Raw genomic sequence first — 15,415 nt, 5'->3', positions numbered from 1 at the left:
CTACAAATAAAGTCACAGAATGTTTAATATAGAGCTTATGAACATTATAATCTTCCACTTAACATTTTACTTTGCCAGGTTTCAAGAGAACACAGGTAACCAGTTTCATGATTTCTTTTTCCTATGAGAAGAGTTTGCACATGAAATTCACATGAATTTCATATGGAAATTTTTTTGTGTTTCTCATTTGGGCTCTCCTTTAAGTGATTTTCATCATAAGATGCTTTTAAGCGTAAATAAACTCGATTTAGAATGTAATCAAAATCTACTGCTGTATAAACTGTCAGATGAATTGTTGAATTAATTTGGAAAAGTTATCAGTATTACATAGAAAAAAAAAATCACATGCATCATAAATTACATTACATTCAATATTTGTATGCGAAATTTCTTCATTCTTTGTCCACAAATAATCATAAACTATCAATTTTTAATTTACTTTTGGAGTACATGGTATTCCATTAATGTAAAAATAGTGGACACAACATGAATGTCATTAATACATATCTTTACATACAGGGTGTCTAATGTATATTAATAATGTTTTTATATGCATGACTACAGCCTTTTGTACATGTACACTGATACTTCAAGCATGGACGGATTTAAAATGTCTATCACAGATATAACACTGGTTTGGAAGTGTTTATATTTACCCGTTTCAACAGTGGAGAAACATATTACTTTCAATTTATTGTGAATCGATGCTTTGGTTGATTAGGTTAAACATTGGGCAAGTAACCTTTGCATTAGGAAAACTGTAAAAATTGTTGGATGATCAAAGTTGCAATCTCAAGAATTTAACCAATATTTTTCAATTGTTCAAGTAAAAAGGAAAAAAAAAAAACCCTCATACACATAGACAATCTCATAATATCTGGAGTCAATAAAATTAAAAGGCAGATTTTCCCATCATTTAAAAGTTATCAACATTTATAACATCCCAACAGCTCATTAATTATTTTAATCCACACAAAAGTTACTGACTCTTGGGCTCAAACTTCTGAACAAGGTTTTTAACTGGTTCTTTTGTTCTAAGTAATACCTCAGTCCAGCTATCCGCACTAAAACCTTGGCCAAGATTTTTCCGTACATGTTCGACATCACCGAAGCCATCTTTATCATGGGAGTAGTTCTTCCTATGCATTCTTGGTGTGCCCATGGGAGATTCACCAGCATCTCTTTGAGGGGTCAGTTTTTCTGGGGAGGGGTTAAATTTTCTGGGGGAGCGGGAGTCTAAACCCAAACTCTGCAAACCCACATCAACACTGTAAGCTTTCTTACCATCAAAACTCATAGCCTGCATGCTTGAAAATCTAATATCCTCCTGGGACAAGCTGCTGCCTTTGGGGGAATCAGTAAGGTCACTGGGTTTATTGAGGGCATCCCTGAGTGGAAGGTATTTGTAGCTTCCTCCTAATGAACTGTTCTTTTGCTCCATACTGAGCTCTGATTCTGATTTCGCTTTATAGAGGGCACTGTGGTTAAGTGAAGAAGTGGGACTTGCGATCTCTTCCTGTTGAAGTTTGGATTTCCGCTCCACAGGATGTGGATCAACTGCTTCAAATTTATTTGAATTCTGATCCCTCAAAGAAGGAACAACATATCTACTAGGAAGCAAGTCGACACCATTGAACTGCCCCAATTTAAATGTCCGGGGGCTATTGTATTCCTGATCAGAATTCTCGTTTGAAGTGGAATGGTCACGCGGGGAAAGTTTTCTAGAGGTGATATTGGGATGCAGTCTTCCGTATTCCATTCTATCTGGAGACGACCTCTTGCAGTCTTTACTAAATGTCACTTCTTTGCTGACCGATCTGTCTCTCTGAATACGATTTGTTCGACTTTTCTCTCTTGGATGATGACTTTCTAGCCTTTCTGGAGAAAGTTTCAAGCTACGTTGGGGTGGACTGTGGTAAATATTATTCGATGGCGATCCTTTTGATGAAATTTCCAAATGCAAATCACTGTTCATTTTATATGGAACCCGGTCTTCTGTCTTTCTTGCAGATCCATCACCTGCTGATCGTGGACGTGACTTGGACCTTTCACTGGAATAATCATGTGACCTTGTCATTGGCATGTAATCATTTGACCTTGATATGGGTGCAACACGGATATCCTGGTATGACCTTGACACAGTGGAGTAGCCATTGTGTTTAGAGTGAAAATCATTTTGTCTAAAATCAGAAGCAGACTTTCCCAGTCCAGAGTTCATATCTCTGTTTCCTTGAAATTTCACCCCATAGTCTGACTTTGATTCTAAATGTCCCTGACCCGAAATGGGTGCTGACATATCACTCCTTGGTGTTGTTGACCTTGAACTTGACCTTGAACTTTTATCAAAAGAAATTGCATCCAGAGCTTCTTCTATGTCTGCTAGCTTGGCTTCGATATTGGCTCTGAAATTAAGAAAAAAAAAATGTCAATGTTTTGTGAAATTTCAGGAAATTTGATGACTTAATATTGATCAAAGAGGCTTCATAAATTCAAATAAAGCATGACATCCAAGACTGTTTATTAAACATCTTTTCCATGCAGAATAGCAGATTTACAAAAGGATCATGTTTTAATCTTCATTGAAAATAACAATCATAGTGTTGACAACATCAAATGAAGTTTTAGAAAAATTAAAAAGTAAGGTAATGATGTATTTTTAGACCTATTTTTTTTCTCTTCAAAACATGATTTTGTAGATAACACATGAAACATAGGTACTCCATGATTACAGATTACACCTCAATAAAGTAATGGATTAGTGAGGAAAGTTGCATGATTATAAATAATGAATTCAATGTTTTCATTAGCTTTTAAGTTAGAGATTTTTTACTGAATAGGCCCAGTCTAGGTAAATCTTGCAGACCTTTATGCTTGACACTAGACCTGTCCCTTTTAACGATTAAAGCTGCTCATCTTGAAGATGCAAGTCAGATTTAACTACTAAATCAAAATTCCTGCATTATTTAACATGTCATTTCTGCTGCAGATTGATTAACTCAGAAGTGTACCTGCTCCAGAACCTACATGTACAATTTGATCACTCATCTGGAAAGTAAGACATAATACAGTTTTCAGTCTGGTCCAGGCAGGGCTTAAATTCATACTTAAGAGTAATTGTCTCAGATGTGATATCTTTGCAAGTTTGGTCCAGATAGATGTAAAGTAATGGTGGGAAATGAACATGCTTCAAAAATGCACCCTGAAACACCATTACCAATGCAAAAGTTTAGTGAGTTGAAAATGGTTGGTTGTACATGACAAGTGCTCTAATTGTCAAACTACATAGAGTTGACCTTACAGTTTGAACATCAGATACTGAAACATACATGAATGATTCATTTTAAAGGGAAAGAGAAATTTGACCGATTATATTCAAGGACTAATTCTGTTTCTTACTCATAACAAACACTCACTTTCAGTAAACATCATGATGGTAAATATAAACAATTTTCACCTCTATGATTAAAAACAAATTTTAACACATTTTTTCCAGGAAAAGGGATGAGTAACATTTAAATTTAATGGAAACAACTTTTCAAACCATCAGTTTAATTTTAGTTGGATGACAGGTAAACGATACTATCACATAACAGGAGGTCTTTAGCAGTCATGCATAGCAACAGGTGCCTGACAGACTCGGGCAGGCTACCCATAACTGCTAATAGACATTATTGAAGTTGCACATTTGAATCCAGTATTAACAAATAAAGAGATTCTGACATCATGTGGACATGGGGATAGTTCCAGATTTTTGTTCATATTGTCATTGTTGTACACAGTCAATTATAACATAGACAAATTAAAAGGATAAACATCAATTATTATAGCAAACAAATATTGGGAATGGATCTTCAAGGATAATCTGGGATGACTAGTAATTTCTTCTTTTATTTTACCCAACTACTGGTAACTAATGGTATATCGGTGAGCCTATAAGAAAATGATGTTGAATGACTAAAGCTATGTACGATATTTGCATGAGATGCAGTAATGATAGTCAATAAAAATATTGATAAATTAAATAACATTTATTATCTTAATAAGCAAACATGGTCAAATCATCAAATGAAATTAATTCCAACTTGTCTGAATAGAACATTTTTGGCAATCTTTCTTAAAACACAATATTTAAGATTGTGTGCTCTTTTAAATATAATCACTATGCCATAATTCAAACTGAATAATATTAATATGAATCAGCACAAATTGATTCAGTATTTTTTTTTTTTAATAAAGATTAAGAAAAAATAAATATTTAAAGAATTCTGATTTATGAATTTCTGAGTTACCTCCCTCACCATAGGGTCAATTCTCCTTAGCAAAATTAAGCTTACCCAATGATTTCATTGTGTAGGACTTTGCGGACGTTCTCCATATAAATCTTTTTGAGCTGAGCGAGTGTGGTGTGACGTTCCTTCTGCATTTCCTGTCGGACAGTTTCGGCAGCTCGCATGTTTGTATCTGTTATGTGCTTCATGACATCATCTAAAAGCATTTAATCCATTAAACTGTAACAACAACTTATCTGTCAGTAGCCTGCCTCAGTTATTGCTAACAAATTACATTACTGTATTAGCAAGTTAGTTTTGGCACTTAAATGTCAATAAATTGTTAAAAAATCTTTTTTATATTGCCAGATAGAATAAGATCAGAATGGAGAGAACCTATCCATGGCTTGATTCTGCACATGAACAAGGCGTACTCAAGTCAATTAAGCAACATCAGCTGTTTCATGTACATGTAACAGCACAATGATTTCACATTGAAGATCTATTTAAAGTGAAATTTTGATTTTGCAGCAGGTTAAAAATAACTTGAACCCTGACCTTTGATCTTATTGACAGTGTCCAGGTACTGGTCCCTCAACTCAAACATGCTTTCATCACTGAGGTCCTCAGAGTCAGTCTAAAGATAGAAGGAATCTTTGAGCAACAAAATTTTAATTTAAAAATTGAAACATAAAAATACTAATTCAAGTTTTGTCTACTTGAGTATAATAAATCAGATTCTTTCTTAAAACAAGTCTGATTTACCCCGCTTCAGTGTGTAACCTTGCATTCACAAACCTGAACTTCTGTGTCACTGAGGCACTTGTTTCTGCATTCAGTGTTTGAATCTTACATGAACCTATATTTCTGTGTCAATGAGACACTTGTACCAGTGTTTTAATCTTACACAAACCTCAACTTCTGTGTCACTGAGACAATTGTTTAAATCAGTGCATTAATTTTACACAAACCTGAACATCAGTTTAACTGAGACACTTGTATCAGTGTTTCATTCTTACACAAACCTGAACTCTGTGTCACTGAGACTCTTGTATGAGTGTTTCATTCTTACACAAACCTGAACTCTGTGTCAATGAGACTCTTGTATGAGTGTCTCAATCTTACACAAACCTGAACTCTGTGTCAATGAGACTCTTGTATGAGTGTTTCAATCTTACACAAACCTGAACTCTGTGTCACTGAGACTCTTGTATGAGTGTTTCAATCTTACACAAACCTGAACCTCTGTGTCACTGAGACACTTGTCTGTCGATCGCTCCTTCATCTCCACTATTTCCTCTTTATACTGTCGTGTCAGGGCAGACATCGCAGCATTGTGAGCTTTGGCCATTTCCCTCATCTTGTTTTTCATGGACTCCATCGCTATGGCATTGTCTTTCTCTAGAGATTTCTTCACCTTCTCTATCTCATTCCTGCAAACAGAGAAACAATAACAGGTTCATAAAATGTCATTCTCAAGGTGGATCAGTACTTGGTTTTTCTAGGGGTCAAAGCCTTGAACAGCTTTTCTTAGTTCAAAACCTTAAGAAAGATTGTCTTCAATAAACATATTTAAATTGTTAGAAACCAGAAGAAAGTGAAATAAGGGTACTAAGAAGAATTCACAACATAACCTCTTCAGCTCATAAAGGTACACTGTATGGTATACGTGTTCCAAATGGCAATTTAATGCAGACTACATTGTCATAACAGGATGACTGAACAAGAGGCCCAGGGGCCACATCGCTCACCTGAGCACTGTGGCCAGGAAAAAAGGGAAAATCAGTTTAGTATTGAAAAGCTTAAATGCATAAATGGTCCCAACCTACCCCTAAAAGGGAGTGTGTGTGTGTGTGGGGGGGGGGGGGGGGTATGATTTGAACAAAATTAAATCTACACTAACTAAGGATGCTTACATAATTTTTTGACTAACTGTGACTTTTTTTTCTACAAGTTTGAACTTTCATTGTGGCCCCACCCTATCCCTGGAGGTCATGATTTGAACAAATTTGAATCTACACTATCTGAGGATGCTTCCATATAAATATTACAAACCGTGGCTTTGCTGCTCTTGAGAAGATTTTAAAAGATTTTTCTTATATATTCCTATGTAAAACTTTGAATGCTCATTGTGGCCCCACCCTAACCCTGGGGGTAAAGATTTGAACAAACTTGAATTTACAGCACCTGAGGATGCTTCCAATATAAATATGACCAATCATAGCTTTGCTGTTCTTGAGAAGAAGATTTTTGAAGATTTTTCGTTAATATTCCTATGTAAAACTTTGATCGTCCCTTGTGGCCCCACCCTACCCCTGGGGGTCATGATTTGAATAAACTTGAATCTATACCACCTGAGGATGCTTCCAAATAAATATGACAAAGCATAGCTTTGCTGTTCTTGATTTTTGAAGATTTTTCCTATATATTCCTATGTAAAATTTTGATTGTCCATTGTGGCCCCGCCCTACCCCCGGGGGTCATAATTGGAACAAATTTGAACTACACCACCTGCAGATGCTTCCATACAAAGGACAAGGTGCGTTTGGTGCAAAATTCGGCCCCGTGTCAAAATTAAATAGTATTCCTTAAAACTCTTTGAGAAAGTGCATATTTTCATGAAATTATCAATATATGCATTTACAAAGCTTTATTTATGTTTTATATAAACGTAAAGGTAGCATAGTTTACGATAACGTTGCGATATTTCGACGTTGCTTTATGCAACGTCATGAACAAGAATGGGACGTCATGTTTTAAAATAAATCCAGCTTACATGTATATTTTACTATATGTACGTATATTAAATCTCATTTTCATATAAACGTACATTTCGATGTATTGATATACATGTGATAACATACTAGTTCCATGCTTACTAAATTATTTTTCAACAGGGAATTATTTAATCTTAGACTAATTATAAATCCTGGATTTTCATAAAATTTTAAAATCAGGTGTAGTGCCTGAAGACTAACTTAGTTTTGCTTGAAATATCAGTTTTCACTGTAGTAGATACTGTCTAAATGGGTAAGTGTGTATATAAGAAGCTAATATAATTGAATTATTGTTTATTTTTATTCATTCATGTTTTTATTGTGTTCCAATTTCATATTTTTATTGTTTATTTTCAGTCATAATTATCATTTCTAGGGTAAATGTCTTTTATGCAGTGTATCTGGTGTTCTACTGTTGTATCTGTAGAAAATGACGCATGCGCAGATGGGGGTTAGTCGATGCCTGGCATCAAAAAACGACTAACCCCCATCTGCGCATGCGTCATTATTTTCTCGCTAAATTCTGCAGTTTTCTGCAGTAAAACGGCGATATTAAAATAATCCATCGAATTTCCGTCATTATATTATGCTACGACTCCACTGTTATCGCAAAACGTTCCTTCCGAGTTGTAGATATCCGTTAAACATTGCCAACAACGCACTGCTTCATAGTCCCCATGAACATGAATGGAGACCCGACTGAAGAAATGACTCGCAGCAAACGAAAATACATACCGATGCGTATTCAGCACGACAATTGCAAACACTTACATATGTTTTCACAATCGTAACAACTTTTAAATCCAACGAAACGCCCAGAAAAACGCAGCGATGTAAACACTACCAAATTTACAGCAGCTTCCTTATGCAGACAACCACTACTCGACGTCACAGTTGTAAAATACGACGTCACAGGTACACTGTTTTCCCGAACTTTTCTAATGCAAAATGGCGATTAAGCATTGTACGTAATATAAGGCATACTGTCTTTGTTGTTCAGCACACGTACTTTTAATTGTTTGTAGAAAGTTCTCCTTTAACCAGGTAATTGAATATCACAAGAGGAAAGGAAACTGGAATGTCTTAAGTACAGAAATCGGTCTTTGAAATTTGAAGATCCATGATCCGCCCACTTGTTTCACCTCCAGCTAAGAGGTGCATATTTAGTGTGCAAATCGAGAGTTTTCAAGCCATTGTGACGTCACCCTCAATAGTTTGTAACAGATCAGTGAAATCTCACACATGAATCAATAAAAAAAAATAATAATAAAGAGTTAAACTGTGGAAAACATTAGTTTGAAGTCTTGTGTACTGTAAACAAATAATTACTGATTAATCAGGTGTAAGGCACAACAATTCTCCAAGGCAGCATTGATATAGTAGTACTTGATGTACATGTAAATATAGATAATCCGTTTATTTGAGATACGCAACCTGCCCCCGAAATAAATTTGTATTGAACCCTTTTATTGATTGATTTGTGTATGAGCAAGAACTAACTAGAAGTGGGTTGACTGGAACGGGAGGGGGGGGGTCGACTTCTTATCCTTTATACAGGTCCCTTAGCAAATAGCAAATGGATTTCTCTTAAAAATATCTATAAATCCCCAGCGATTTTATATGATACTGGATAATGACCCCCCTTCTTATATTAAATATTTTTAAAAAAAATTCTAGATACCTACCCCCACCAGGAAAAATGCTCCCGTATACTCGGTGAAATTCGTAATTTTCTCTATTAAAATATCGAAAGTCACACATGCTTTTGTTCACACTTTTTTTATAGAGTCTTATGCAAGCAAAATTAAGATGTATTGTAAGAATTTTTAGTGTGTTTCTGTGTGTATTTGTGTGAAAGGGGGGGTGTAGGGGTTGTTGCGGACATCCTCCCCAACATCCCCTTGAAATCCTCCATTGAGCACAGGTGCAAAAGACATTTCTATAAATATTTACCGTTGGTTCATCCGAGATATATGGATATGAAATCGCTTTTAATAATTTTTAACTAGTCTTTATAGATTATAAGTTCGACTAAAATCTTAGCGATATTGTCACTTGCCGAAAAATCGAAGTATATGGAATGACTAAGATATATGTTACTTTCGACGTATTTTAAGTACATGTATGATATCCCCCCAAATAAACTACATGTATTAGTCGCTCCATTCTTTCCCTATAATTTCTAGTAGATCTGTCATTAACGGGGGAAAATTCTTCAAATATACAAATGTAATACATGTAGCACATTTCCATCAAAACTCTTGTGCTACACATATCTATTTAATTATGAATAGCAATATAGAGATATAACATGCTCATCAGTTTTACTAGAACTGTTATACCTGCCAGGCCACCTGTGAAGGAAATGTCACTCAGAATTGCCGAGGAAAAGAAGGGCGGTTGGGGGGGGGGGGGGGGGGTGTGTGTTACCAAACACTGCTCAAGGAAGTGCTGTGCTTTTAGTTCCGTTAAATGACAATTGCTCAGTTTCTATCGTCTAAGAGAGCAGTTCTTCTACATTTAAAACATTCTGAAGTTTAAAACTTTGTTTACGATTTTTGTTTCAGAGAAGCTTATATATATTTATCAAGTGAAAACTCGATCATTAAAAGATACTTTCATAAATCGATTAGTCTGTCAAATGGTCTAGGTGCTGGCCGTGAGTGTTTTACTTTGTTCTTCGCAAGTTAGATTCCTTCAAGAACCATTTTAATATTTATCAAAAACACCATGAGAATATTTTGTCGACCTTTACTGAATAATCCATTCAACAACAACAACAACAACAACAAAAAAAAAAAAAAAAAAAAAAAGGGGTGGGGTGGGGTACAGTACTTGTATTTCCAGAAGTTGCATGTTAAGTTATTTATTATTATTCTAATAACTGTCATCCTCATCGGAAAGTCTAAAACGAATTAAACAAAAGTAATAGCATAACATGTCTTTGCCTCCTGAATTTTGTAAAGACAAATAATTAAGAGATTACATACACATTTCGTCCTCCTTTGACTCGCGCATCAAGCCTTGGATTTCGGTTAAATGAAATATAGTGATACTGTTTTTTGTATATTTTTATCTGATACCATTTTAATTTACCGAGTATGTAAAATTAGAGGTGAAAATCATGTTACAAAAATCTAAGGTAACGTATAACATGTATGTATGCATCTCAATACCTGTACCTGTAATTCCATCTGTATTTAAAACAATAGAAGTGTCTGATGAGACTGAAGCTTTACTGTTTTGTACTTAAGGGCATTAGCAAGGTTCCTGGATATTGTATAGAAGTCTCTTCAGCAGGTTTAATGGTAATAAATTGCCCCCCCCCCCCCGAAATAAGTTTTGCAAGTTTTGGTATTTTTCTTTTATTTATTTTCTTTTTTCGGGGAAGGGGGTATGCTTGTCAAAGTTTTTCAGACGTCATCAATTAACCCCCAATTCTTGAAAAACGATGCTTCGTGCCTGGCTTATTCCTCATGATGCCAGCAAATCATTTATGAATTCTTTTGAATGATTTTTTTTCTTTGTGCAATCCAGATAAAAAGTTTTGAAGTCATGGATTTTGTGGCCACAAACATGAATTAATGCTTTACCCTTTGTCTGTAAGAATTAGCATATAGTTACTTGGACGATCATCCCCCCGTCTCTATCTGCAAAAACTTCAATTGAAATTTGAACTGCTTAATTAAGCTCTTTATTTTTCAAATACTGATGTCGTTTTAAGTGTTGTTACCTTACCTCTCCTGGATTAGCCCAATGTTTGTGTTTATATCGAAGTACTGAATATAAGCATTTATTTATTTAAAATAATTTGAAGTGTACTTTGCGTTTTCACCATCGGAAACATTTGAGGAAAATACAGCGAAAATACAACACCATCCAAGTGCAAGTGTATTCATTTTAGGCATTACCGTGATTTTTAGAATATTTAATTTTTTCTTTGTTTATTATGAAAAACACTTAGTTTTCCTTTTGTCGATTCATTATCGCTCCTATAATAGTAAGAACTATATAGATGGGTAGATTTCTGAAAGATGAATGGACGCTAAACAAAAAAAAAAACTTAATTAAAATGTTCTTGCTGCCATTTTGCCAATAACAGTTGGAGAAGGAAACAAAGAAGAAATCGACAGCAATCTCTCCACGTGGATCATCATACTACCCTGGATCTATGTTACGTGATGATACAATATTAATGATTACTACTGAAATGTGATGTATCAAAAATAAATTATCGTGGTGTCACAACAAATTTTACTACATATTTTCTCTCTTTATGATCGGCCGAAGCAGCGGCCGATCTATTTGTGGTTGTGTTAGAAAATGCACATGGGGAAACGAGACGTTATTTTTCTATTTGTTCAGTAAAATAATTCTTTAATGATAACATGTAAAAAAAAAATGATGAGTGAATTATGCGGAAAATTTGCTTTGAAAAATTTCTTTATTGTGTTATTATATTCCATTTTCATTTCTCTTCAGATAATTATTAATTTATGATTATATAAGAAGAGTTAACAATAGGTACTCCCCAACCTGGGAGTGAGTAAGATATGAACGCAAATCGTTATGATTTTCCGGATGATAATTAAGTGGTAAAATATATGATGAATAAAAAAGTTGAAAAGTTGTGCAACAAGCAAATATTGCTTTGAATATGCTACAGTTGCGAATGACACAAGGATAATTCTTCTACATTTTGCACTGCGTCGTGCAGCATAGTCTGCACTGCAGAAATCATCACCGGCATCATCTCAAGGAATTTTTATCATTTATCATTGACTTTATTAAATTGAGGAGTCAATTTTGATGAACAAATGTACTTGAATTTCTATTTCTTAATTTTTTTATTTCTTAATTTTTTATTTATTTAGTTTTTGCGTTTAAGACAGTCTGAAAATAAAAAAAAAAACGATCCCGCTTTCAGCTTCGAATATCTTGTGCTTTCCTTGGATGCTTAACTGGGAAAGTACTTTTTGAAAATGCTAAATTTTGTTTGCGGCCGATTTGATGCTTTGCATCAATTTTACTTGTTAATTTTTTGTGATCGGTTCGCTGGCGACTACATTACTCTTTTTTTTCCTGGAATACGCATCCTCGACCTAATGGTAGGGCATTCTGGGAATACAACTGTAGATAAATTGTACCATGACAATTCCGTTTCATTATCTTTAAAAGATTTGTTGTTTAACCTGTACATAAATGTACGAAAAGTAACAGTTACTTAGGTCTAATAATGCAAAGACTGAAGATATCAGTTAATTCTAAAATTATGATAAATATCTAGCTTTTCTTAACTACTTTCCGACACGCTCGGATAACAACCTTGGATATGCTTGCCGAGCTTGCCGGAAAGACCCGAGAAGATGCGATTGCTACAAAACAGTACCACACTGGAATATTTTAAACTAAGTGCTCATTGGTTCTACTGATCTCTTACTTTTCAGCTCAAAATTTAAATTACAGTAAACTACAGAATGCTTATAACATGACTAATGAGTAATGCCATTGCCGATGTGAAGCCCACTCTGGATTCACTTTTCTGAACTGAACCCCCCCCCCTCCCCCAGTTCACTATGCCTTTTTATTTATAATTAATCGATTCAGCAACTTAAACCAATGGTTCAGATATCTACTTCTGTGTTTTATGATGGCCCCAGCGCTAGGTCAGCTTTCTTTTTAAAGGATAAGCTTGTACATGTAGCTGATTCCATGTCACGGCAAATATAAACAATAATGCTTACATGTACATTATACGACGAACTACTTTATTTGATATTATGCACTGACAGCTTAATTATAAATCTATCATTAGCATTTACTGAGATTTTTGGGGGGCAATTACTTTGAGATGCAATATTTATCATGTTTATGCAGTAAAAAAAATGCTAGTCTCCAAATTCAAAACACCTATTTCGAGGGGGGGGGGGGGGGGGGGACTGCAGGAATTTGCGAGTGCTCGATCTTAATGCTGCAACAAAACGGGGAGACTGCAGGAAGCATTTAAATAAAGATTTACTACAGTGAAAAACTATACTTTGAAACAACCCCCCCCCCCTCCCGGCATTTTACTGGTCTGCTTGTCAATAAAAAGAAATCATCCGCCGAAACGAGATATTTAAAAATAGCATATTAAAAAAGGTTTATAGTACTACAAGTCGAGCCTGTGAACATCGACCAGGAAAACCATCATCAATGCAGGAACGCTATATGGAGAGACAGAATTTACAGCCCCTTCCCATTCCCTTGTTGTTGAAATATGATGTATAATACATGTAGTATGTTTATTTACCAATCAAGGGCCCTCAGAGGACGAATACAATTATTACAGTAAGATCATATTTAATTAAATAATATTAAAATATCGTAATATGGTAGAATATTAACCATGTTATATCTAACATGTAGGTTTTAATGGAAGATTACAATACCACAAATAAGATAGTCTGAAACTGAGACAAAAATATTGAGAGGGTAGAAAACCACATGAAGCTAAAAAAAATGATAAAAATAGATTAGCAGCATACTATAATATAATATTTACATTTGCTGTGTTTTTCTACTAAGTCAACTGTGAAATTGATTTGAAAGTCATTTTTGTGTATACATACATGTACTCACGCGTAGAAATATACACGGTGAAACTCGCGCTAAAGTGGCGTCGCAATGAGGCTACAGAGACATTAATAAAAATGTAACGATATAGGGCAGTAAGAAATTTAGATATTGAGTATATCAATGGTTCTTTTAAACTTGTAAAATGCACGTAGGACTTGCAGACTTGCACGTAGGCATATTTTTCATGAAGCGCTAGTGATCGAGCTGCGCAATTTATTATCCATAAGGCAAGGCAGCATCCGACATCGATCCGAATGCAAATTACGTCACTTTCGTTTCGTTTCGCACAGAACTATCTCACTCACCCACAAACACGCAACTCCATTGCGAGGGGATAAAAAATACACACAAAAAGTCGAACAAGAGTAAAAATCTATCACAAAGATGTACTTTTCTACATGGGAAGAAATTCTGTGGATTTTCTCTGGTGTAGCTGTATGTAGACTGAATTCAATCAAAGCGCAATTAACGCTGGCTTACACTTATCTTTACATTATCCGAGACAATGATGTCAGCAGTAAGGATCCAAAACTTTTACAGATTTAAGATTAAAGCTTTAAATTTTATTTTTAGAGAACAACATGACGCCTTTAAATTTTTTTCAGGGGTGGGGGGTAGGCATAATTTCAATATTTTGTGTGCTCAATAATAATTATGATAATACATTTAAATTGAAACATATTATAGAAAATAAACAAGTAACAATAAACAAAGTTAAATAAATAGGAAATTAAAATAAATGTTGGAATTTGTATCTAACCCTTAATTTGATTTTAGAAAGTATAACTATGCCACAGGTTACTAATTTTACTCCATTTCATTGACCACGCAAAACGCAGCCCCCCCCCCCCCCCCATATGTCTTAGGATGAGAACGGGGTGGAATGGACTAATTTTAGGGCATAGATAGGAAGGAGAGTATCTGGGGAAAAGAATTAAAATTTAGAATATTGAGAATGTTGCCTTTGAACGTAAGAAGGGTGTAAATAGGCCATGTTTACCTTCTCCTCAATGGGCAAGTGAAATATGCAGGGTATGGGGTAACTCGCAGTGCCTTAGAAAGACTTGCACACTGTGGATTCTCCCTAGATTCAGAAATATTTTAAGGCTATAAAAAAAAAACCAACTTAATTCCAAGGTGCATCAGACATGCGACTGAAGAAAATATTTAAGTTTTTTTTAGATCCACCTCTCTAAGATTCTGCCATAAATGCATTTTTTTTTTTACTCTTTCTTTTGGAAATACTTCAGAATGCTTTATATACTTTTGCCTTATATAGTTTTGAGGTCTATTTGATGTTTTGCATCAATTTAACTTGTTCATTTTTTTTTTGAGCCAGTACAAATATATATTGATGATGAAAATTTAAAAAAAAAAAAAATACTCGATCCCGTTTTTCGCCAGGGGGGGGGGGGGGGGTATTCTGTCTAAAAAAAAACCACGTTTGTAAAGTACAAGAAAAGAGGACATAGGGTGGATTAATCTGTTAATCTGACTGGTGTATTTTTATACTATTATTATTATATCTATGACGCAGTATTTTTGTCTGTTCCCCGTCATTGCAAGTTTAAGAGTAATGTCACACAGGCTTGGGAATTTGTTTATAGTACACAAGACTTCAAACTAATGTTTTCCACAGTTTAACTCTTTATTATTATTTTTTTTTATTGATTCATGTGTGAGATTTCACTGATCTGTTACAAACTATTGAGGGTGACGTCACAATGGCTTGAAAACTCTCGATTTGCACAC

General features: G+C 34.8%; 1 protein-coding gene across 1 annotated transcript in view; it reads right to left on the bottom strand.

Annotated features, from left to right (window-relative positions):
• Positions 1-842: 842 nt before the first annotated feature.
• LOC133174705 (centrosomal protein of 290 kDa-like) overlaps positions 843-15,415 on the bottom strand; it is a 63,207-nt gene continuing 48,634 nt past the window's right edge. The window contains exons 27-30 of the mRNA XM_061309786.1: positions 5,506-5,701; positions 4,827-4,905; positions 4,335-4,485; positions 843-2,402 (exon numbers count right to left, since the gene is read on the bottom strand). Of these exons, the coding sequence (XP_061165770.1) occupies positions 980-2,402; positions 4,335-4,485; positions 4,827-4,905; positions 5,506-5,701 (1,849 nt within the window). The 3' untranslated portion in view covers positions 843-979. The remainder of the gene's footprint in view (positions 2,403-4,334; positions 4,486-4,826; positions 4,906-5,505; positions 5,702-15,415) is intronic.

The sequence above is a fragment of the Saccostrea echinata genome, unplaced genomic scaffold (assembly GCF_033153115.1).
Source record: "Saccostrea echinata isolate AGI-Se365-2 ecotype Australia unplaced genomic scaffold, CSIRO_AGI_Sech_v1 ptg000058l, whole genome shotgun sequence".
In the NCBI taxonomy this organism is placed as follows: domain Eukaryota; kingdom Metazoa; phylum Mollusca; class Bivalvia; order Ostreida; family Ostreidae; genus Saccostrea; species Saccostrea echinata.
The sequence above is the reverse complement of the archived record's forward strand: the minus strand, read 5'-3'. Positions and strand labels throughout refer to the sequence as shown.